This window comes from Myripristis murdjan, chromosome 10, assembly GCF_902150065.1.
Source record: "Myripristis murdjan chromosome 10, fMyrMur1.1, whole genome shotgun sequence".
Classification (NCBI taxonomy): domain Eukaryota; kingdom Metazoa; phylum Chordata; class Actinopteri; order Holocentriformes; family Holocentridae; genus Myripristis; species Myripristis murdjan.
In genome coordinates, this window is record NC_043989.1 from 15614094 (window position 1) to 15640166 (window position 26073).

General features: G+C 43.3%; 1 protein-coding gene across 1 annotated transcript in view; it reads right to left on the reverse strand.

The window, feature by feature from the left end:
- Positions 1-26073, reverse strand: part of tenm1 (teneurin transmembrane protein 1) — a 147839-nt gene that overhangs the window by 111690 nt on the left and 10076 nt on the right. Inside the window, exons 2-3 of the mRNA XM_030062473.1 lie at positions 22684-22955; positions 17981-18307 (exon numbers count right to left, since the gene is read on the reverse strand). Of these exons, the coding sequence (XP_029918333.1) occupies positions 17981-18307; positions 22684-22900 (544 nt within the window). The 5' untranslated portion in view covers positions 22901-22955. The remainder of the gene's footprint in view (positions 1-17980; positions 18308-22683; positions 22956-26073) is intronic.

Here is a 26073-nt window from a genome sequence, read left to right on the forward strand (position 1 = left end):
CTCGTCTCTCTTTGCCCGGCTCCATGCTGTCTCGGTAATCAGTGGAAATCAATCACAAAGCGGTATAGGAGATAAAACAGAATTCTTACCTCACCTTTCGCACAACTTCATTTTTGGAGAGGTGCATGTAAGAAATGGCAGCACCCTCTGCAGGCTACGCAAGAGCCACAGACACAGCGGTGTGGCTGTGAGGTATTTTAATGGGTAATTATAAATGATGGACTCCCACATAGCTACCACTTCAGATGGCTCAAGGTAGTTTGCAAAGAAGCTTGTTCCACGGGTGGCCAATCTCAGTGACCTCAACCACAATGACCTCTGCCCATTTTTGCCCACAAATGTAATATATGCATAGCCTGGGTCACAGCAGCATTATGTAACATTCACTGTTTATGCTGTGCGTTGTCATAAAGTGTTACTGTGTGTTTTCTATCTAGGGACCACAGAGAGCTCTTAGCTCTGTGTGTGCACGCTATGGTGCAACGCTTATATTATGTATGGTAAACTAACTTGTGTGGACATCCGCACATGACACTGAGCACTAAGACAGCCTCTTCGCTGCACTCCATCTCCAACAGACAATTTAGCATGTTTACTTCCTCGTTAAGCGCATGAGAGGCCCTGATGGAGGAATCCCAGGGAGGCGATGGCGTCCTGTCACCGCGGGTTACCACTGCTGCATGATTTAATGGAACTGTCTGTCAGGGGGCCAAAGAACAACCTGACAAGCAACAAGCACAGAGCATATACACACACGCACATGCACACACACACACACACACACACACACAAACACAAACACGCAAACACACAAAAAAACACAATGGGGACAGATTGTCAAAAATCTGTCTCTGCCTCTCTCTCTCCTTTTTTCTCTTTTTCTTGCTCTCTCTCACATACATCCACACACACACACACACACACACACACACACACACACACACGCACACAGACACACTCAAAAAAGCAAAAGCACATATGTCCAGAAAGGATCTGGCAAGAGCTAAGACAGCCGGAGATGAACACAGAAGCGCTCAGAACACATCCAGAGAAATCAACAGCTAGAAAAACACACATCACCAGCAGCCCCCTACCGAGAGCTGAGCTGACTGCCAGGAATACGCTTGCTGCATCAAGCAGCACAGGTGTTATCAGAGCAGTTTGCGGCAGATCCCGCCAAACAAAGTAGCACTATCATGTCTACAGAAGTAGCAGTGTGGAAATCAACCCCAACGAATGTAATGAATGATTCACAAAGCATTTAAAAACTCAATGCATGATAGGGACCCAAATCCAAAGCTCATTACATGTGGCACTGCATCAGGAGCTCATGCAAGCCCGGGTGTAGCACTATCCCCCAGCTCGAGGCTGATTTCTCTCCCTTGCTCCTCTGTGAATGAGGTAGAGAGCATTCACATCAGTCAGGAATCAGGCTGCTCTAAAAGCCTTTCCTCTATTGTATATTCCCTCCATCACATTCCAAACTGGCAGGACAGAGAGCTCTGATTAGCATCAAAGCCTTTGATTGCCCCACTCAACAATCAGTGCTGTTCTCCGGCATGATGCCTGCCGAAATGCAGAGCATTGTGTGTGTGATACATTTGTGTGTGTATGTGAGTGGTGAGAGAGATGAGAGAAAAAAATGACAGATCTTGCTGGGTGTGTCAGATTTGCTCCTGTGCAAGCACATGCACATTTACCTCTGTACACATGCACTTTGCACTGTGATGATTCGAGGAGAACCTAAAGGCCCCTCTAATATGCTCGTCTCTGAAGCTCACCTCACTCTCCTTTTGATGTTGCACACAGTAGCAGCATCCTCTAGTTTCGACCATTCACTTTGGCCCTGAAAATAGGCTGCTTCTTTAAAGATACCTCTCTCTGTGACTAAATATGATTAGCCGCAGAGGACATTGTAGCTCTCTCCACAGCTAATACATTTAGTATGGATTGTCTGAAGGGTAAGGATACAGCTAGCAGAGAGATCAATATTCTAAGTCAGAGTCTGTCTGGGGAAGAGGAACCATGCTGGGAGATGGTTAACTGTTCTAAGGCAGCAAATGCTGTCTGGAAGCACCGAATGCCAGGAATCCCACGATATCGAACACTTCTTCAAAAGGTAATGCTTAATGCTCAAGCTGGGCGATGGGTATGTCGAGTGTCTGTATCAGACAAGGAGCTTGTTGAAGATTTGTTGTGGATATCTCCAAGGATGGTAGATTATATAAGGCAAATCTGGATGATTCTTTATAGTCTATGGTGCAGCACTTAAGACCAGAGCCCCATAGGGCCTTGCCCCCATAGGGCTGATGTCAAAGTAGTGCGCTAAATAGAGAATAGGGTGTCCTTTGAGATAGAGGGGGGAAAAGGACCCAGATTTAAGTGGCTTCATTTGCATGTGTGAATCCCTCACTTAAGCCCATTTGAATCGCACACACAAGTGCACACAAACACAAGTGGAAATGCACACGTACACAAACTGCGCCAGCACACAAATACACACGGACACACGCAGACACATTCCTCTCTATTCCTAGAGTCAGAGAACATTAGCACTGCGTCTATTTCTGGAGGCCCATTAAGGCGGTAAAACATTTAAGATCCACACAGAGTGATTCCTACTGTCAGAATGACCCGTTCTTCCCCCATTTCTTCTGCTCATGTAAAAAAGCTGACACGAAGCTTGTGACAGAAACATGTATTTGGTGCCGTTCCGGATTCGGCTGAGTGGGCTGGCATGCTGGCTGGAGGGATGGGGTGAGGGGATGAGGGGATGAGAAGAGTTAGGTGGAAGGGGGTGCAGTTGTTCGCCCGCCAAATGGGTCCATTTTGCTGAAATGTGAAGCCTGCACTTTCCTGACACGCTATAATAAATCTATCAATTGTGTGTGTGTCTGCGTGTGTTTCTGTGTGTGTGTCCTATGCATGAAGAGGAAATTGGTGGCGTCTAAACAGGAAATATCCCCTTCCCTTCCCCTCTACAGAGGTGACACTCACAGTAACAGCTAACAGCTCTGCTCACCATAACACAGGGTGGCATATGCCTTATAATGGAAATACAGTGTACCAGCAGCAGGTACACGCACACATGTACGCACACATACATGCACTTTCACACGCACAGAGGCTAATGTGGGATGAGTAGACAACCTTGTCTGCCTCCCATCTCAAATCTATACATAAATATATCATTTGCTGTCCAGAGAAGCCTAAATCCATGAAAGCGGGAATGCTAGGCTACTTTAATGTGAAATGACAGGCTTCTAGGCAGCTCTTAGAAGCCTAACAAGCCTGAATAGTCTCCATTTCCAGAAGGGAAGAATGCTAGCAGATCGGTAGCTTTACTATATATAGGCTCACTATTGCACACGACCCTGAACACCCCCTCAACCTGTGTTTCAGCCCCATCTGGTCACAGATACAGGTCCTGAATATGCATAAAAAAAGCCTTTTTAGGTGGATAAGCTTCCTCAGTAGCCTTACAGATTACCGTGCTGCTGTGTTACACTGTGTCCCTGTTGTGTAATTTTTCTCATTTTCCTATATGATTGTTCTTACCTGTTTTCATGTACATGTGAAAGCCATTTTTTCTCTTTGAGTTATCTACTTTGCTAAGGTGCGGGGTTGTGCTACTGCTGCCCCTGTCAATAATACATGTGTAGATGTGGTTTCTCAATGTGCCGACTGCAACAGTACGGGCCAGTCAATATCCCACAATGCGTCTCTGACCTGTGGGCCCACTCTTCCTTCTGACCTCTTCCGATAGACATTGATTTTCACAGCAACTCCCACTCATATATAAATTTGGCAATTGAGGACATTGTGTAACAAGAGATGCATGCAAAGTACAATGGCACATGAGAAAGAGGAGGATGAAAAGGCTCTGAATGGATGAGAAAATTATGGGAGGAATGGGAGAAGACACCCCAAAAGCATTGCAGAATCCTAAGAGAGGCCAAAATGAAAAATTCTGTCGCTAACGTTATTGTTCTGTTGCTCACAAAGTACCGTGTGTAAGTGTGGCGAGTGCTACACCGTGGATGCATGATATGTGAGGCGCTATTCTAGGGTGAAAGTGTGTGTGTGTTTTGGTGAGAGAAGGCAGTATCTAGGTCTGTGTGATGAATCTGTTTCAGTGGCAACCAAGGTGTTGCGAGCGGCATGCCGTCTGTTAATTCACATTCACCGCGGGTGGCTAGAGCCCGTGGATGATGATGGCGAGAGGTGTTGAGAAATGAGGAGAGAACAGAGAGAGACTTAACAAGTAAACAAAAGCTATGAGCAGAATGATCCCCATTGTCAATTGTTGGCAAAACAAATTTCACGTATAACTTTAATTCTAACTATCTGGCATTCACTAATGATCCAGTTCCCTCATGGCTGCACCCCAGTAAATGCTTTCCCCCAACAAAGCTTTGAAATTGCATAGTGTACACTACAGCATATAATAGGCTTCATAATAGAAATGTTTCACCCCAGCTTGCTGGAGTGTAATGCTACTCGGCTCTTGTTCTGTATGAGTAAAATTAGCCAGCGCAGCAATCTTAGATGGAGAGGTTATAATCATCAACTGGTACATCTGATCTCTGAAGCCATCATGTCTTCATTAAAGTATTAACAGATGATTGCAGCACGACCATGCACGTTGCTGTTTATTTCAGCAACGATTATAGCCCATGTTACATCCACGCAATCGCAACCATCGTCAGTGAGAAACCATCCCACGCAGAGTTGCCTCTCATGGCTATGCAACAGACATTAGTGCATTAATCCATAGATTCTCTCTCTCTCTATCTCTCTCTCTCTCTCTCTCTCTCTCTCTCCCTCTCTCTCTCTCTCTCTCTCCCTCTCTCTGCCTCTGGCCAAACATTAGTAATGATTCTGCATCACTCTGCATTCATTCTGCTAATATAGCATTCAGCTGCAGATATACTTTTGAAGCATCTCACATATCTCCCCTTGGGCCCCTCACTTTTTCTATCCCTGACCCCAGTCTGAGATACCAGGGGGAATGTGCTCAGCTAAGATAGTCCGGCTGTAAATAGCTCCTATATAAGACCTTCCCACCCAGGATCGTGCCACAGGAAGGGAAAAAAGGTAACATTCACAAAGTATTGCCCTGGGCTTTGGGGACAAGAGGGGTGTAGTTATTCCAAGCCAAGCTCAAACACCAGAGAAGGTGTGATAAACTGATGTTTGGCCTCTAGTTGGTTCGCTCGGTGTTACATGGGTTTGATCGGGGTCGGAAAGAGCACTAAAAATCCTATTCAGGTACCCTTGTGAAATTTTGCTTGAGAAGAAGCAAAACTACTGGTGAAAAATCTCCCAACACTGAAAGTAAAAAGCAGCTCATTTAAATTGTTCTCAGATTAAACAGCACTGAGCGACTTTTTTTTTTTTTTTTTCAAGAAGAGAACATTGGTTCAATTCCAAAACAATGACAGGACAGAGTTCAAACACGATTCTTTTAATTGGAAAAAAAAAAAACTAAGATAACAAAATGAAGTGTACAAAGTACAGCAAGGTTATTATTCTTCTCTTTTTCTCCACTTCTGTCTGATCATTCACTGTGAATTGCGACACAATTGGCCAATTTACATTGATCTTGTTTCTGATAGTTCCCAAAGGATGAAAAAAATGTGTACTCTGTAATGGATGTGATTTAAAATGTAGCAAATTACAGGAAAATACTAAAGCAAAAAAATGTCTAAGTGAAAGTAAAATTACTGACTAAAAACGCCACATGCACTGAGCAAAAAAAAAGGCATGTTTTGATGCTGTGCCTCCATACTGTTGCATCCCATTTCTTCCATATTGTAAAGGGGAAAAAAAAGAAAGAAAGAAATAGTGCTCCTTCACCCACATCACATGAAACAGGCCCTAGGATGCAAACATATTGGAAAGGATTTGACTGTGGAGGAGGAAGGAGGTAGGGAAAGATATTACTCACATTCATTAATTTTGCCTCCCTGTTTCCTTGGCTGCCTCTCGGTGCTGACCCATCTCTGGTGCTGACCCAAAAAGACAAGAAAGGGAACCACATCGCCCAATCATCGGCCCCATACCGCATACCAGGCGCTGTGCTCTGCAGTTATGAAGAGATCGGCACTTCTTGCACTTCCTTCCCCGAGGTGATCATCCCTCAACACGCCTCACAGACTACACTCATTTGTGCTCGCTCTCAAACGGTAGAGGCATCTTCCCATCTCAGTAAAGACTGCAGTCATTCCCCATATTCCATCACAGACAGAAAAATTATAAATGAATGGAACATGAACGCAACGTCAGTTTCTTGAGGGAGGGGGAGAGGGAGGGAGGGAGTGGGAGCTCAAGAACGATGGAGGTATATCCACTCAGTGAATAACTTGTGCCTCCTACAAACTAAAATACATTTATGGATTATACACTTATACATATAGCCCGAGGCTACAGAAGGAGGAAAAGGAATTTAACTTGAAGTGCTCTGTCATGCACTATCAGCATTATCACACTGCTAATAACACCCTCTTGAAAATGATTCAGTAAAAAGAAATTAGCACATTTTAAAACAACAGTGTAATGTCTCTCTTTCAGGTGATCAATTCATTTACTCAAACAATCTGATGGCTAAAATGGGAGAAAATCAATTTCTCTTGGGGATATAGTAACTGTGCTGCATTTGTTCGGCAAGCACATATTAAAAGCAATTTTTTTTTTTTTACTGTGGCTATATTAGTAAACAGTGCATAAACAATTTCCCTTTGAGTGAAAGGGAGTCCATCTATTCATGTTCCAACTCACAACCAATTCCACCACCTCCTCACGCGCTTGCATTTGATTATGCTCTTCAGTTTTCTGCCTTCCATTTTACAATTACTGCATGCACTTTTTTATGACTAGGCTTTTTGCAATCGTGATGATTCATGTTGACTTAATCTTCTATTTGCACTTATTTGAAGTCACTCCTGATAAAGTGCGTCAGCTAAATTCTTAAAATGTAAATTTCAATGTAAATTCCCGTTCGCCTGCATATGCTCCCCCTGCATCTTGCTCTACAAGTCTATTCATTTGTGTGTTTGTGTGTCTCCCAGGTTGATATTGGCCAGAGTGTGCCTTGAATATTATCCACCTTGGCCAGACTCACTGCACCGGCTGGTGTTGATCTGAATCAGCTAGTATAGACACATTTGAAGAAACATCTGTTTGGAACAAAATATACTCACACACAGACATAAATATGGTGTGCACGCATGCAGGCAAACACATATATACACAAATAGTACGTGCATGCTCATGCACACATATGCGCACTCTGCACACACGCGGGCACATGCACATACACACACACACATGCACGTGCGCATACACATACGTAAACACTATCTGGAGATGCCGTTGAGCATCTGTTTGGCCAGCACAAGCACATTCAGTAATTGTGAAACACTGGCAGGAGCCCTGCATTGGCCATGAGGAGCTTTTCTACTGCAGTGCTGTGACTGGGTGACCAAGCAGCCGTCCACTCTTGTCTGGTCCCCAAACACACATTTAAATGCAGCCAGGGTGATGCAAATCCAGCTCTCCGATTCCCCCACCCAACACCCCATTTCCCAAGTCACCCATAAAACATTCATGCTTTTAGCAGCATTCTGAAGCTTTTTAAGAAGCTATCCATTTAACAGCATAATTATCTATCTGGTGTCACGGTGATCTATCTAGCAAAGCGACTGGGCGTGTTATTAGCGTCCTCTCCTCGGGCACAGGTGGCAGCTGTTCAGAGGACACGAGAAAGAAAAAAATATTGCACATTTTCAACTATTTGATGTATGTATGATATTTTCCGCTCCGAACACACTGTAATTCATGCCACAGCGTGACAGCGCATTAACGATTCCTTATTGCAAGGAGGAAGTGGTCAATCAAATATGCTATGAAACATAAGCGCCGCACAAATACACACACACGCATGCACGCACACACACACACACACACACACAACTTGCTCTTCCCAATGAAATGCCAAATGATGAAATTCACACCCCCAGCATGCATGAATGTTGGAGGCCTTGAGATAATTCTGTGTATTGTAAATATGAAGGTGATGTCTTGTGCCAATCTGTCATTTCTTATCTTAACAAATGTATCTCTTCAGGGAGAGCCACTTTGGCTTTTAGCATGTACATACATCATGTCAATGTCACTCCATTTGTTTTGCTGTCATGTGGGTGAGGCCAAGGTGTGTGAGCATGCGTGTGTGAGCATTCGTGAGTGTGTGTGTGTGTGTGTGTGTGTGTGTGTGTGTGTGTGTGTGCGCATTTGCGTGTGCAGAAGTGTGACTTTAAAGAGAGAGTGAAACAAAAAGGGAGGTGGAGAAAGACAGAAAACAAAAGGGGGCAAAGAAATAGAAACAGAGTGAGAGAGAGAGAGAGAGATGGAGAGAGAAAGTGAGGACTAAGGCAGAGAGAGTTAAGCCAAGGCCTGGAGGAGTTTCCAGTTATTTACATATGCAGATTCTGGTCACCCTAGATCCCTACCCTCATCAAGAGAAACCAATTAAAACTCTCTTCATTTAATGTTTACCTTAATTAACCGTAACAATTAATGGCTTTCCAAAGTCCTATTGTGGCTTTTTCAATTAAAAGCTGCCTGTGACAAAGGTTGCCATCCAGTCCTATAAATCATTGCGACAATTCTCCAGTGAGAAGACGAAGTCCATCCCAGGGCTAAGTGAATGAATGAAATAGGCCCATATATCACGAGTGTTTCATTTTGTTTTGTGCCTCGTCCCTTACCTGGCTTCAAGAGTCCAATCTTCTTTTTAGATTGGTGCCAACGTACATACCTGGCTTCAGCTTCAGTCCAGCGGTTTTTGTGTGGAAATGAATAAGTAGCGGTGCATGAGGCGGATAAGGTGCAAGAGGTGGATAAGGTGCAAGTGTGCGTGTGTCTGTGTGTATCTGTGTGTGTGTGTGTGTGTGTGCAAATGTGCATGGTCATGCTTGTGTGCACGTGTGCCTGTTCCCGCACGCGCACGCCTGTGTGCATAGCCATCCTACCAGCAGCACTCGTACTGGTCAGCAGATTGTTGGGTGAGACCCAGTGGACCATTAGCTGTCCGTAGCTGCCAGGGCTGAGAGCTGATAATGACAGGTGGTGTACACACCCTGGAGGTCTGACAGGCTCAGGGCACCATGCCATGTAACAACAGCCTTTACTACTGGCACCAAAGCTGTGATGGCAGCCTTTAACGCTGGCACTGACACAGCTATGGCAGAAGTATCCCTGGCAGTATCACTATGGCAGCGATGGAAAAAAGCCACTCTAGCAGCCATTACTACAGGCAGCTAAACTAAAATGGCAGCCATTGTTAATGGCAGGCAAACCACAATACTGTCATTACTATTGGTGACATACTCTTGGCAACTGCATTCAGACCCCAATGCAGACTCAGATGACAACTCTGATTACGAGGAATAACAATGAACCTGTGAGTTACTCATTCATTTTGGCTATTTTTGCCGCAAAAGCCTGCTCAGCAACAGTTCCTTGGTAAAGCCCCATTTTCTGACACCGAGGATGTTATTGTCCAGGATATATAGAGGTCCAGATCTATTTTCTTTTCTCTCCCGTTTCCCCATCATTGTACAGTGTGCTTTCAAACTGTCAGTTCATAGAAGAAGCAGTCCTTCTTGGGTCTTCTCAGGAAAACGGGAAAAGAGAAGAATGTGACTTTGAAAATTTTAATTTCCTCTTCCTCTCCCTGACACCCCTTCCTCTGACAATCCAGCAGTGGTTAATGTAACTCCATGGCTGCATTTTCCCTCACCGTCGCCTGCCAAAGTAAATGCTCTGCAGACCCTTCACATATATAAACACACACACACACACACACACACACATACACAAACCACAAATCAAATCAAATCAGCAGGAGCATGTGTGCGCGAGTGCATGTGCAAGCGTGTTGTGTCTGCGTGTGTGTGTTTGGACATGCACTCTGTGTCCTCCGCCCCCACTCAGCCTCTCTCACCCAGTGCAGAACACTCTGATTTGCGCTAATCTCTCAGTACACTCTCAGGGCTATTGTTCCTTTCTACCGTGAGCTTATTCATGTGCCACTCACCATGCTCTCCTCTCATTTTAATACTCCAACTGTGCCGGGAGCTAAAAACAGTTTTAAGCCCCCTTCTCCTACTGTTTATTAAAAAAAAAAAAATCCCCTCTCACCTTCTTTACTGTGTGTGTGATCAGAGAATTGTTCTGGATATGAAATATAAAATGGCTACTAGTGACTGGATTTGAATATTTCCATCTCACAGTTTGTTTACAGGCAGCCTGTAGGCTGCAGATGGACGGCATGAGCTGAAAGCTCTGGCTGATGTTCTGATTTGATGACTGTTGCCATGGTGCTGAGATGGGAACAGGGGATGGGCATGTAAGCTAGAGACTTTCACGCAGAGAGGGAAAACAGAAAATTAACACTGACTCCATCTCTTTCACTCTCTCTATTTCACTTTCTCTCTCGCATGCGCGCACACATGTACTCACGCCCGCACCCACACTCACACCACACACACACACACACACACACACACACACACACACACACACAGCCTTAACACACATGTCCCACAGCCTCCAGTACAGTCCAGTAGGTCTTCCTTTGGATCAGTGAGCTGTAAAGGGCCAATATTAGGACTACAGGGTGGGGTCCAGCTTTCTGACAGCTTGTCAAATACAGAGGCCTGCATGGCTAACTATGTGATGAGACAGCTATAACAGGGAGAGAAACAACAAAGCTGCACCCTAACGGCGGTGGCTACACTGAGGAACCTGGTGGATCCATGGCAACTCTGAAAAGGCGGTTCAATAAAAGCAGTTTCGAGCTCTAGCGGACGTGTTTATAGCGTTTCCTCTGGCCAAGCGCGGCGCCAGGGTTAAGTTGATCATCTCTCACTCGAGTGAAATAGCCAGGGGAGTCCATGTACCACTAGATCAACTCTACAACTTAAAGACCCTAAACGTTACAGCTCAGATGATCGATATGGCACTGAGCAATGTTCTTTACGAGCTAATAGACAAATCCATTCCTGCAAAACCCCCTGGGCCTAGGAGAGCCGAGAAGGGAGTTAGAGCACACTGCTGTTTGCCTGGTGTTGCCACTTACACCTGCATTTGCACTCTGTTTGTGTGTGTGTGTGTGTGTGTGTGTGTGTGTGTGTGTAGTTGTATTTGCACATCCGTAGATGTCTCTTTGACAGAGGGTATTGTCGACTGGTGACTCCAGTGAGGTTATTGTGGCTACAGAGTTGGGAGGGAGATTTGTGCCTTCAGAAGGAGGGAAAACACATAAACCCTACTTCATTCAGATTGCTTAAATGCTCTCTTCTGACCCCTGTGAATAAGAGCACTTCCATGAAACAACTGCACTTCCCTTACTCTCTAATTAAAAAGTCAGGATTGCCTAATAAGTGTCAGGATTGCATCATATAACGAGTAGAGAGATCTTTAAAGTCAGATGTCAGGACTCCCATTTGAAAGCTAATCCTGTTAAACACCTGTTGCCATTTCATCAGGTTCCATCAGTTCATCTAAACGGTTTCCCAAACATTGCCATAATGCCTATCAAATGGCTGCCAGCTAGAGCGAGCAATTAAAACTAGTATGATAGCAAAACCTCGCCAAGAAATTATAATGATGGCTCTCCAGTATCCCGTGCAACATCTTTGTTTGCCAGCAAGGCTTTTTGTCTTGCTATCTTACTGGTGCTTTCTCTTTGTTTCTCTTGCAGCAGTATGCCTGCTCATTAAACCGTAAGGTCACTCTTTCGCTCAACTCTCCTACCCTTTGTCTCCATGCCCTTGCTGACCTTCTACAACACTCGGTGCCTTTGAACACAGCTAGTCCAAACTAAACTGAAAAACTTTAGCGGATCATTACAGGAATAATGGACCATGTTTATAAGTAATGAAAACCCCATATATAGCCTTGCAGGGCCAACATAGTTTTGTGGCATGTGTGTTTACCATACTACTTTGTGGCATGTGTGTTTACCATAATACTACTACTTGTGCTTGTGTTTCTAATTAGAAGTTATGAAGACAAAATAAATTTAGAAAGAAAAAAAAATGTAAAAAAAACAAAATTATATATATATATATATACACACACATATATATATGTTGATATATATACTTCAGTGATTTTACACACACACACACACACACACACACACATACATATATATATATATAGATAGATAGATATAGATATAGATACAGATATATAGATAGATAGATATAGATATAGATACAGATATATAGATAGATAGATATATCTCTATATCTATAGATATATCTATAGATATAGATATATAGATCTATAGATATAGAGATCTATATATAGATATATGTATATAGATAGACATACATACACACACACACACACACACACACACACACACACACACACACACACACACACATATATGTGGTACTTAATATTTAAGGAGTAATAACCACTATCTAATTTTGGGGGCTTGCCTTCATTAAGTGTGAAAATATTCTGAAGACCTGGCAGGCATCTTCTCTGTTATAGTGTATCTGTCACATAGACTCCCATTCAAGAGAGAGAAGATTGCATTCATTTTGCTTATCCTTCACTTATTGTAGACTAGCATATTAAGAGAAATGGAAATTAGTCGGGATAGATGTGAATAAGCCTCTGGGTCCTTTTCTCCAGCAATTGCAGTAAATTCTGGATTAAGAGTGCAATGAAATTGGTGAACATAGACACTGATAGAAAATGAACTAAATTGTCCAAATGTTGCGCTATATATTCACGAATCCCCCTAAAAATGTAATAAGAAATGAAATGCCATTCATTTTGTTTGTTTTTGGGCCTTTTGGTAAATCTGTCTATCTATCTATGTATCTATCTATCTATCTATGTTCAACAGTTTGAATTTCTTGTCTGTGATACTGATCGATGTATCTGAGAGCCCAATTAAATAAATTAATTAATTAATGAGTAAATACATACATAAATAAATGCATGGTTTACTCAAGAATAGAATAATGTGGAGCAAAAATGGTCTGAGATATGACTATACTCAAACGAAAACCAAGGAGCACAGCTGTCAAGTGGTAATAAATTCATGCCTAATGAAAATTAATAAGGCCCCGTATTTCAGTTGAAATTACTTTATGGTGCCACGATCCCGTGTTGGATCACAGGGCTTTGGAGCAAAATGTTATTTAGCTTGTGTTAACTGCTGATTTCTGGCAAGTTGCTCCCTTTTCATTTAGACATGTCCTGCTTGGAAACCCATTCCTGGAGCTATCGGCCTGCTAACCTGCACATAAAAACTGATTATCCAGAGTACATGTAGGCATTTGCATACTGAACAGATTTCAAGCTTTATTGTGTTAAATGTTATTAACTGCAATGTTCCGCCATTCATCACATATACGCTTATATGTGTGTACATGAAAATATTTCCATATATAGGCCTATGAAATGAAAAAATATATACATACTGCCGGATCAGCATGAATGTCTTGATGTCTTCAGTTGTTCAAGTCATAACTGAACAATGTTATTTTTGAGTACTACTACTTTCATCAGGCCAGATTGCTAACTTGGGGACTCTAAATGTTGAAGGCAATTTGAAAACCCATTTTCTTCAAACCATTATCTGCCAGCGTATGGTGGAAATGGAACGCTGAAACCTTTCTCGTGTATTAATTTAGCACCGTGATCAGACAGTTGTAAGGAAGTTGTCAAGTTTTTAAAAAAATAATGGACATCCTGCGGCCAATCAGAGCTAAGTGCATACCCTGGATGTGGTATAATTGCATTGATATTTGCATTTTAGGGCAAAAAGTTATCTACCATAATGACTTATAGAGTCTTTCATTGGCCAAGTGCACGGAGTTGCCCCAGAAGCCTTTTTTATGTGAAGTGTAATGATGTCAAACCGGCAAGCTGTCTGCTACATGCCCATGGTCAATTGCTGTGTCAATGCCAAAAAAACAAATAAATAAATAAATAAATAACGATAAGCACTTATAGACAAGAGTAAATCCACAACTGATTAGACTAATGCAAGAGTGGTCAATTAATTAGCATCTCATTATAGGACAGTGTTGTAACCCAGATAATACAGCTAATCTAGTTTTTTATTATTCCACACTGCAGTAATTCAGAAGAGTGACACCCAATCCATCTGCTCTCTTGCTCTCTCTCTCTCTCTCTCTGTTTCTCTCTCTCTCTCATTAGGCTGCCTCTCCCCTTTCTCTCAGCATTTCTGCCAGCCCTCCCTTCCCATAACTAAGTGTCAATGTCATTGCCAGTGAATAATTTTCACAGTGATTAATACCTTTGCAATGCTTAGGCAGCGGTATATGCGCATGTGTGTGTTCATATACTGTATGTGTGTGTGTGTGTGTGTGTGTGTGTGTGTGTGTGCGTGCGTGCGCGTCAGTAGTAAACTCCAGCTGAACTGCACTTTGTCTTTCTACTGCCAATCTCCTCTGTTCAAGTGTTGTAGTGTCGTCAATTCAGAGTGTTGATGTTTGTCTGAGTTTGTCAGCAGGTCTGACTGGTGCTTGAGAATGCCTAGAGCCTTCCTCAAGGGAGGTGTCACAATTGGACATGTACACACACACACACACACACACACACACACACACACACACACACACACACACACGGAGGAGAATAAAGACAGACGTCTGTACAAACACGGGTGCACACCAACTCTGCCTCTCTTTCTCCTTTACTCTTTCCTAATCTGTCTTTCCCCCTCTCCATTTCTCTCACTATCACAAACACACACACACATACACACACACACACACACACACACACACACACACATGCAAACACACACACACTGACTAAATTGACTTGTCAGCTTCAATCAGACCAGGAACAAAAGGATTCCTGCCAGTTTGAAGCTGACATCATTAATGGGTTTGGGAGGGGGGCGGGCTCTGAAGACAAAGGGAGTGCAAGGTCGGGCCGACTTAAAATGCACTTTCATTTTGGCAGGGACGTTAGCTTTTTGATTTCAGCACCTTTACGCCAATGTCTTTTTGCGAGTGACTCTAACTTTCATTATCACTGGGAACAGAGGGGCGTGTGGGACTTTGTTGTGCTGATGGAGAGAAATGTGACATCCATAATGCATTTCCTATTAGAGGATGACACGCATGGACACACCTGGCCACGTGTCAGCGCGAGATGGACAGGGAGAGGATGAGAATAAATGGGGGGAGGTTTGGCGGCGAGAGGGAAAAAAAAAAAAGGTTGCCAGGTAAAGGATACCGAGAGAAAAGAAAAAAGAGGAGGAGAAAGGAGGGGTGATGTACAAGAAATGACGAGGAAAGGAAGAACCTGTTGTAGGGGAAAAAAGAGGAGAGGGATGCTGTCAAGGTTGGGAGAGCCATAGGACACACTGTTCTTCATGTGACATATTATATTAAAAGCCCTCAGCGATAAACCATCTCTCCCAGAGTATTCTAGCAGCAAAGCCAAATGCTTTGAACATTCAAATCCTCTCCTCTCGCTCTCACTCCTGCTCCTTCATCCATCCCCATTCGCTTCTCCTTTTTCCTCTTCTCCCACGCCCATCTGCCTGCTCTTTTGCTGCTTTCATTCTGACCCTGGATAAAGATGGAGTCCCTCATCTCGAATGGTAATAACTTAGGTCCATATGCACACAGCCATCGCAAATTGATTACTGTGTAATGCTGAATGCCCGCTCCCTCTCGTGCTCTCTCTCTCCCTCTCTCTCTCTCTCTCTATCGCTCCCTCTCCTCTGTGATTCTGCATGCAGTTGACTCCATGTCCAATCCCCCTCTCATTAAACAGTGCCCTGGGTGCATCCCAATGTAAAAAAAAAAAACATCCCAATCCCTTTCTAGCACAATCTTCTTCTTCCGCTCTCTTTCTCTCTCTCCCTCTCTCCTCCTGCCACAATCTTTGTCTCATATTCAATCGGTACCTGCTTCTCCTTCACCTGTTTTACCCTCAACCACTCATTCTTTTATTCTTATTCTAATTATACCATTACATTACCATTTCTATTCTCTCATTACCATTTTTTGTTCTCCCTTGTCTCACTCCTCCCATCTCTAATTCCCCCCCCTCTTCCTCTATCTCGCTTCCTTTCCTCCGCACAGTGAATACGTTCCACCTTTTTGAGGCACATAAACAGACAGTGCCCTTGGGGACGGGCTGGAGAGCTCTGTCTTTGTTTGTGTGCACCTCTAACTAACTCTCCATCTGCGGGGCGCCAAGCCAAGCCCAGCAGTGCAAGACAGATAGCTGGCACCCTCCCAGACTTCCCAGCCTCTTCTCTAGTCACCCCCATACCTTCATCCCCCCCTCTCCACTGTTTCCACCTCTTCAAGATTATAGTGTTCCCACAGAAGCAGTTGCCATCTGCCCCAAGGCTCTCACCAGCCAGTCAGGTAGATGCACAACCTCTACAATTGCTCTTCCTCCAAAATTTCCCTCTGCTTCCAGTGGATATTCAACCCCTTCCAAGCCATCACCGTGGATCTCTTTCAATTGCCTTTCCTCTGCCTGCGCACACCCTCCATCCCTGGTCAACCCGAGGTTCACCTCCAGTCTGAGCTCACTTCACACACAAAATAACCAACACCAGATTTTCTGTATTTAACCACATCAAAGAGCCTTCAAAGAGAAGGAAACTTAAGCATTAGCATTCGTTAAAAAATAGAGCATGTTTCAGTTGGATAATTGCCCATGGCTGTTGCTTGAAAAAAGAAATAATGTTATATATTCCATGTTCCTATACTTTCTTCTCTATACAGTACAGTATTATGCTTTGAGGAAGTAATGTAAAATAGATCAGAGGGGGGGAAAAAAATACAGTAACATCCGGACTTCAGCACATACTGCATGCCCTTGGTGAGTTTTACCAAACAAACTGCCAGTACAACAACACACCATCACAGGGCCAGATCCACGGGGCCTTGGGGCACAAATTTCCACCCTGAGCCACTCTGATGCAGAAAGAAATGATGAATATGTCCACAGACAATCCAGACAGGCACTGTGCATTAAAATGATGGGACCGTTTCTTTCTACTATATATGTATTCATGCAAAAATCATGACTGAAATAATGTTTGCTGATTGGTGCTTCATAGGAGATAACAAAGCATGAAGGGTTTGAAACATTTGTCAAACAGCTGTTGGCCTAACTTCATCCGTGCAATTTAGATACTCACATCTGTGATGAATACATTCTTTAAGATTTGACTTTTTTTCCCCCCTATTTGTGCCTCGCTCTTCATTATATAGTAACAGTACACCTAGATATGGCCCACATGCTGATAGAATGTCCTAAATTTTAAAGAGATTGAAGAGGCAATGAGCAAAGTGTGTCTGGGGGCCCCATCACACCACAAAGACGATTTGCATGGGCCTGCGTTGTTTAATCCTGTGAAACCTGAGCAAGTCTACTTGATTTCCTTCAAAAACATGAAAAGGTAATGAGCAAATTAGCAAGAAAAGAACCTCAAATTAGCAAGAAATTAGTAAAACATTACAAGAAAATTACCAGAAAATCAGCAAAATGTCACCAGAAAATTTGTAAAATCTTATTTTAAATTTAATTTCATAGTTAAAATTAAATGACAAAAAAGCCAGAATCTTACCCCCCCACCCCCACCCCTCCCACCCCAAAATGTGTGCCTTTCAAAATAAAAGCATGTCCATTGGCTCCTGGGATTCAAAGGGCTACTCGCTGGACAGTGCATTTAAAATTCATACATAAGCACAAAAAAGACAATTAATAATTAGGGGCTCCAGTGGTCCTGGGGCCCTGGGGCCTCTGCCCATCCATTGAGTTAGTGCTATCTTTTCACTCCACAGAATGTACTGTTAATTCTGTACATTTTACGTAGTGATGGATAGTCTCCTTGTAGGGACAACTGCAGTATTCTTTGAAAGAGGGCAAGTGCACTCACCATTATCAGGCTCGGACTTTCTGTCATGCTCAGTATCAGTGAGAGAGAGGGCAGAGTTGGCACGGCTCGACAGACAAGAGCTCTGCTCAGACTTCAAGCCACGCATCCACATGTGCTGCAGGCCATGGGCAGGAGAGGGGTCCACCTCAGGCTCTGTGTCCACATCAGAGCCCACGCCCAGGGAGTAGCCACGCCCGTGGACATGAGCTGCGGGTCCAGAGCACAAAGCTTCCTCCTCTTCCTCCTGATGCTGCTTCTGCTGTTGCTGCTGTTGGTGGAGGTGGAAGTCTGGGCTTCTCATCTGCCCTGCCTTACAGAAGTCTAAATCTAGAGGAGAGAGAGAGAATAACAGACTGGTATGTATACATAAACTGAAATACATGCCCTTAATACTGCTAGAAGTATTTATTGCTTAAGACAACCCAGTGTCTCTTAAAGCCAGGCATTTATGAGCCAAACAAATGAATATCTCCCAAATTACTCTAACAGAAAGACTATTTGAGCAGGCATTTGTTAAAAGTTTTGCAGCACATGTCCAAATAAAAATGCCACCCTAGATTTTCTTTTACAGCTATTACCATATGCAGTCAAGGCATATCCTGTTCGGACTACATGATGTGTGTTATTGAGCTCGAGGCGTATTGAACTGCTGCTCAAACAGAGAACTGATCTCATCTATATTCTCCTTGGTGGGGCGAAGAGATCAGATAAAGATCAAACCTTATTAATATTGACTCAGACTGAGGGAATAATTGAGCCTCATATGCTTTCAGGTATTAGAACACTCTCCAATCCCAAGCATCACCCTGTTATCTGAGAACATCAGATATACTGTGTAGGTCCTCTAGTTACACTTAAATTCATTTCAATTCAATAGAGCTCTACTCCCCCCTGCCACGGGCAGTTGAGTAAATTTTCTACTTTGCCACCTTTGTTAACTGTTTAGAATTTATAAGAGAAATGATGGAAGTGATGTAATTAGAAAATAGGAATTCAAAGTGTATATAGAAGGCAGTAGAACAGGCTAGACATAATGCTGCAGGCCGGTGCACTATAGACTATACTGACTACTGTACACTGAGTGGAGAGAGAGCTGCTTGCTTGCTCACTGTGTGTTTAGTATGTGTGTTAGGTTAGGTCCTCTGAACAGGAACCACCGTGTTTCAATAAAAGCCACAGTCCTGTTGACCACTCCATTGACCAGTGATGTGTCCTGCTGTGCCTGGTTGATGGGGTCAAGACCAACTGTGGCTCTCATGCTGGTCTGCTGGAATTAAACCAACACAGGATTGGTCACCACTACCTGCTCCTGTTTAGCTCAAATTGGCTGCGAGAGGGCAATTCAAGAGCAAGACAGCTTATTTCCCGATAGCAACAAACATATATCGACGGGCAACAGAAAAGTTGTCTTATCAAGTTGTTTTTAAACAGTTTTTTATTTTGTTTTTATTATACAGGAAAAATAACGCCAGAGATCTCACAGCGTGTTACAATTACAACCGGCCTGACTCGGTTAAAGAGCGTTTTGCAGCAGGTTCCTGTTCTGCAGCACATACAGGACAAAGTCATATCACAATACAAAATAAAAAAAAAAACACAAAAATAATCCCAGAAACAAAACAGCAAACAAAGCATAACACCTACGCAGACACTACAGGGGATCGGACGGAGAGAGATGGTATATGTGAGATGTGGATATCTGAAATGAATAGTGGAAGAAAGGATTTAACGTGATTAGAAGGGGAAAACACGCTGCTGAAAAAACATTTTCATTTCCTGGTCAGGCAAATGTCATCATCACAGGAATAATAATTTCTAAATGGCATTTATTCTTCCCCACCCTCACCAAAATTGACATCCTGACAGTGTTTACATGTAATTAACTGATTTATCTGGGATGTCCACCACTTTCAGTCATCTCCATCCATCTAGAACTAGTTAAAACTTCTCAATAAATTGCATATAATCTTGCACTGCAATTATTAGTGTGGAATGTGCACATATTTAAACATTTAATTTAATTTGATCTCCTTTATAAGTTCCACAGTACACTAGCTAATATTTCAATGTGTTCATAGAAGATACAAAATAGGAATAGGAATAGGAATAGCAAAATAGTCAGGACTGTCAGTTTAGCCATAATCATACAGTCCTACATATTGAGAAGTGAAGGAAAACACTACTAAATTATGTTTACCAATCACAAGTTGATACAAGTCTTTGTGATATAATTTCCCTGTATTCATAAACTGCTGCAAGCTGCACACAAATAGGCTCTTTTCAAAAGAACACATAAGTTAATGCTGTTCTGAAATGACTGTAAAGGGCTGTTTCTTTCACATTATGGTAATTATCAACCTGAGTTTACCCACTTTTACATCACTAAATCACTGGTTATGTAACAATATTTAAGTTTTTAATGAGGATCAAAGTGAGAGAATTTCTAAGAAAACAATGATTTATTATTCCAGTGACTTTTTCAAATGATGCAAAATATAATTTTGTGGTGCTATTTATGAATAATTTAAAAGTCGAGCTGTTAACAAAATTCATACTGTAAATGATTCTCTGTTTTTGTAAACACAGTGTGGAAATACATGCACCACTATGAGTTAATTAGAGGGGAACAGAAAAAAAGATTTATGTATAAGTACCCTCTGCATTGATCAATGATCAATGAGTGTCGTTTGTTAGAGATCTGAGTTTGTTGCATGTTGTATGAATACTTCATATAAAGGTGAGCATAAATTTTAATATAATTTTTAATATTTATTCTATTACATAATAAATCACCTCTTTGAAGTAACTCAACATTGTTCCCTCTAGATAATGACAGAGGCAATGTAGGGGAAAGAAGAGAAGAGCTGTGAAGGCCAATTTATAGTTCTGCATCAAAGTGCCATCATAGCCACACAGTATGTGTCTGCGGTTCCTGCAAAGCCACCACATCTTACATAAACCTCTCGAAAAATGAAAGTGTGTGGGGGGCAATGCAAAACTGAAAAACCTGTCGCTGGTGCACCTTGTTTGTGGTTGAATTCCACTCGCAGTAAAATCAATATAGCCAAAGAGAGACAAGCGGAGGAGATTTGTTTTTACAACACTTTATCCCCAAATTATCAAGACTGCCAGATGTCACAAAATTCATGGTGAGAAATAGCCCAAAACATCAGCTGGGACGCCACAAAATGTGTCAGACAGTGGACACTGAGTGGACAGAGAATGTAAACATGATTGCTTCGGTTTTTGACACAGAATTAAAAAAAAAAAAAAAAAAAACATGTGCCGTCGAGCATTTCAGTGGTCTACACACAGACGCACCAATACTGAACTATAAACGCTTTTACAGCTGCAGACAACTGTGGCGTACCAACAGCGACACATCGACGCAGAGCTATAAATCAGCCTTAAGGGTAACTGTATAAAGGGAGGGACAGAAGAAATGGATTGAGAAGCGATGTTAGGGAAAACAGACAGATGGGAGGAGGGAAGAAAGGAACGGAAGGGAGGAGAGGGAAGATGGGGAGGAAAAAGATGAAGTACAGAAAAAAATGAGGAAGGGGACAGGGAATTAGAGGAGAAGCGAATTGGCTGATCCTTGTTGGGCGCACCATAATCCATTAAAAAAGTCACTGGAGGCAATGTCCCCCCTTAACAGTTGGTTACTTAGGTAGGGTATACTATATATAGCTCTGTTGCCCAAAGATGAACAGATGTGCTTTGCAGAACAGGCTGCCATTGACATTTCAAAGGCTGCTTTGGGGGGTCTTTTGCACCTTACCATATGACACACCAATGGCAGGGAATGCTATTTGTTATGGAAACAGAAAGGCTGAGTAACTGTTGAAAAAGGCAAGTGCTCTTTGACACCCCAGTGCAATGGAAGACATCGCGGTAACCTGAAGATGACTAATAGCCCTTGTTAGGTTTCCTTATGCGGGAAAACAATAGGTCTAAACTATAACATGTGGCATTCAAACGGTCTGGAACCCCTGGAGCCGATTTCACTGCGAGCCGCCAGCTTGTCAGGTGTTGTAACTGTTATGAATGGCTAATGCTCCTTGTTAGCATGGAGGGTGGGTCTTGCTGAGTAGAGCAAGGTTGGAGTTCAGGTACAGCAGTGGAGAGAGTATCTATTGATCACGATGAACCTTGCACAGCAGCATGCTCCTGATGAGGTGCAGCTTCTCTCTTAACACCACACATGACCTGCATAAAGGCCATCCATCACAGCACGCACTGGCCCATTTCTCCTCCTGTCACCAGCAGGGGAAATTTTTTTTTTCTTTTTGTGTGTGTGTGTATGTGTGTACATGCGTGTACGCCTGCCTGTGTCTGTCTGTGTCTGTATGTCTGAGTGTGTGTGTGTGTAATGAAGGGTGGTGTTCCACCCCAGGTGAGGCCAGAGAGGTTTGGGGTTGACCTAGTTTAGCTGTGGGAGAGAAATATCACCTCCGTAGAGGAGAGGTAATTGGCTGCCTCCGACTGTCCTTCTGGCTCATTGTAGACTGTAATAGGTAATTCACATAGGCCCTTTGAGGGGAGTGCCTGTGTGTGTGTGTGTGTGTGTGTGTGTGTGTGTGCCAATATCCATTTGAGAGCATGTATCTGTGCAACTGTAAGTGTACATTTTCATCCACGCCTTTCGGGGTAAATGCATCCCCACCTATGCATGCTGCTCATGCCTGCATACTGCATGATACCTGGCTGGGGCTGGTTGTAGTTGCTCTGTCTCTCTCGGTGGGAGCCGAGGGTCAGGCGCAGCTCATGTGTGTAGTCAGGCAGGGTTTCACGAGAGGTGTAGGAACGGTGGTGGGCGCGGCCATCCTCGCTCTCGTCAGAAGAGCTGGTGTAGGACATCTCCATTTCATGGCGCCCCTTGGACAACGGCTGGTAGGGTTTACTGTCCATCTCCTCCATGGCTTCAAGGGCTCCACTTAGTCACTCAGCACAGCCACAGCACACAGCACAAAGTCTGATGCCAAGGAGAGGATGCAGTGATAGAGAAGAGGTGGAAAGAGGAGGAAACAGAGAAATGTATGACGAAGGGAAAAAATGACAGGAAAGGGTTGAAAGGAGAGAGCAAAAGAGCAAAAACACAGTGAGAATTGTAATATTGAACATAGTGGAGCAATATTGTAACATCTGCTCATTCCAATTACAGTGCCCATTCATACACACTATTTGGCTTCTTTCATATTTCACACAGCAAAGAACAGTTTCAAATCAGTACACTCAGAAGGTCCTGTGCTGGTGGCGGTTATGACCTGATGCATTTGTAAAGAAATTGGCCGTAATCAAGGACAGCACTGTGCTCTGTCAGCGGTGGTTTGTATTTTCCCTAGCCAGGCAGCCATGATGCTTTATCTCGGTTTAAAATGACAATCACAGACAAGTTGCAGATAAATCAAAACATCTGTACCTGAGCTGCATGTCTGTCATTCTCATCACACCTCGTGGCTCACTCGATTCTGAAGTCATGATGAAACACTATTAGACGCCACCCTTTACACTGTCACTGTCCCACAGAATAGAGCCATGATAAATCAGCTCCCTCAGCTCCATTCAGCTCATATTCTATTGTTCTTCTCTCAACCACATCAAAATCCACGTCTGATAACGTCCTGCACAGATTGCTTATAACGCCATAACTAATGATTGATTGGGACAACGATTAGAGCACAGGAGGAGTGATTAGAAAATACTTCATTCATATTAGTTCTCTTTCACCGTGCCCTGCCTGAGGCCTTTCCAGCCTATTTCCTGCAGATATAAAGCTTCTAAATGGAGCTTGAGAGGGTCATTGCTCATAGAGACAAAGTGCTATGGTATTGACCTCTTCAGGGAGTCCTGTAGTCCATATATCAAAGCCATTAGAGCGTGCCTGCTCAATACCTCAGAGATCTGCAGCACAGGGTGATCACCACTAGTCTGATACAAGTTTACAGCTGACCTTTCTTCCACTGCAGTAATGCTTTTATTCCACCTGAAAGACTCCTTCCTCTGGCCCCTCTCTCAGCCACCCCCACCACCGCAACACACACCCCCACTCCCCGAAACACACACACACACAGGCGCAGACACCCCGCTGAGCCGTGATAGTGAACACTAGAATAAAATGGGCCAAATCTCTCGCACACTCATCCCACACACACCTTTACCCCCTGCCGACATGCAGGCAACACGGATGATCTGTAAATCCTCTACACTTGTTTCTTCACCCATCCATCTCTCCTCTTTGTGCTTTCATGATAACTGAGTAGAGAATAACAATACTACACCTTTCAAACAGGTCGTTACATTTTTTTGTTCAATTATCTTAGTAATAGTATGGTACACAGTAAGCACATCTCGGTGCTCTATGACTGTCACACATACTTGCCGTTCCCTGCAATCACGATGCCTTTCATTTTGATTGGCAGGAGTTATTGCAAGGAATCAAAGCCTACTATTATCTCAGCTGCCCTGTCAGAATAGGATTGACTGGTGTCACCTTCTCTCTGGTACGGCGAGGGGTGAGTATACATTACTTGTGAGCTCTGAGCTTGCTGCAGGCACTGACTGCTGTCTGTCTCTACAGAGGCTCTCTGTCCCGTTTTATGTCTGTCACACGGTTACACTCAAGCAGTTACGCAAGAATGAAAGCACGCAATCCTGCATGCGGGCTCACCATCTAGCTGTCACGTCATGTGCGCACCTACACACAGAGGCGGATGCACGCGTGCAGGCAGAAACACAGCCGCTCACAACACTCACATGTGCGCAATCACACACACACACACACACAGAGACACACAACTCTTCCTTGTAGTCTACATCGTCCTTCGTACATGTAGCACCGCGTGGGTATCGATGTAATGCCATGTTCAGGAGAAGAAAACACTGCAAAACACTGTTGTGTTTCCTTTAAAACACAGCTCTCTCTTTCTTCTTTAATCCCTTCTCTCTTCCCTTCCTCTTTTCCCTATGCCTCTTTCCTCCCGCTCCCACTCCCCCTTTGCCATCCCTCCTTCCTACCCCAATCCATCTCTGTTCTCTTCCTTCTCTTCCTCTCATCCTTACTCATCCTCCCCCTACCTTACATCCTTCCCACCCTCCATCTCCTCCTCTGAGGCCAATGCGTTTAGAGAAGTAAGCCTGCTGGCGGGAGTTATTCCTGCTAATTCTAGCCCACAGTGGGGTGCCCATTAGGGGGTTTGATTCTCGGGTTTGATGTCAAAACCTGGAGGTTGTTTCCTAGAGCCAAGCTCACTTCAAACAAGACACAGGGGCGTTCTCTAGGACGAGTCAGCATGTGCCACCTGAGCACAACACCAGCCCAGATCTGCACTTGATGAATAATCATCTCGAGGCCAAGGAGGCATATATCATTGCTACAAGTTACAATTCATAGAAAACATACAGGAAAGCGATGGGAAGGTCTGAGGATGATGGCATACTAGGCACCGTGTTGGATTAAATATTTAACACTGGTATCTTCACTGCAACAGCTTACCCTCATCATATTAAATGCAGAGTTAGGGACTGCCTAGTACACTGAAGAAACCCATGGTGACACTAGCAGTGGTTAATTGATTGTATCTGTATACTCCTGGTGACTAAAAACTGGTCTTAATCATCTCGATACAAGACCAAAATATGTAAAATTCATGGAGCTTCAATGATTAATGCAGTTCAACCTAGAGTATTAACAACATGTAATGACTGTATATGTGCCACATCTCCATGGAATACTCATTTATTGATAGGATTGTGTCACGCATGTGTGCCAGATGGGGAAAAAAAAAGGCATGTTTGAATGAGAACTGCAAAGGTACAGTGGAAAACATAAACGGGCCTCATGCGCATGTGCGTCAAATGGGTTTGAAATGAAGTCACAGGGAGAAATTCTATGGACCGACAATGTATATATGGTATTGGTTTTATTTCTAATCTAATTCTAATCTATAATTCATCACTGTGTAATGAACTCTACACCACTTGGTTTAAAATTAATACAAAGTGACAACACTGAGTGAACCACATGCATCACATTACAGTATTATGCCTCGACCATCCACCACTACACTTTTGTATCTCTCTCTCTCTCTTTC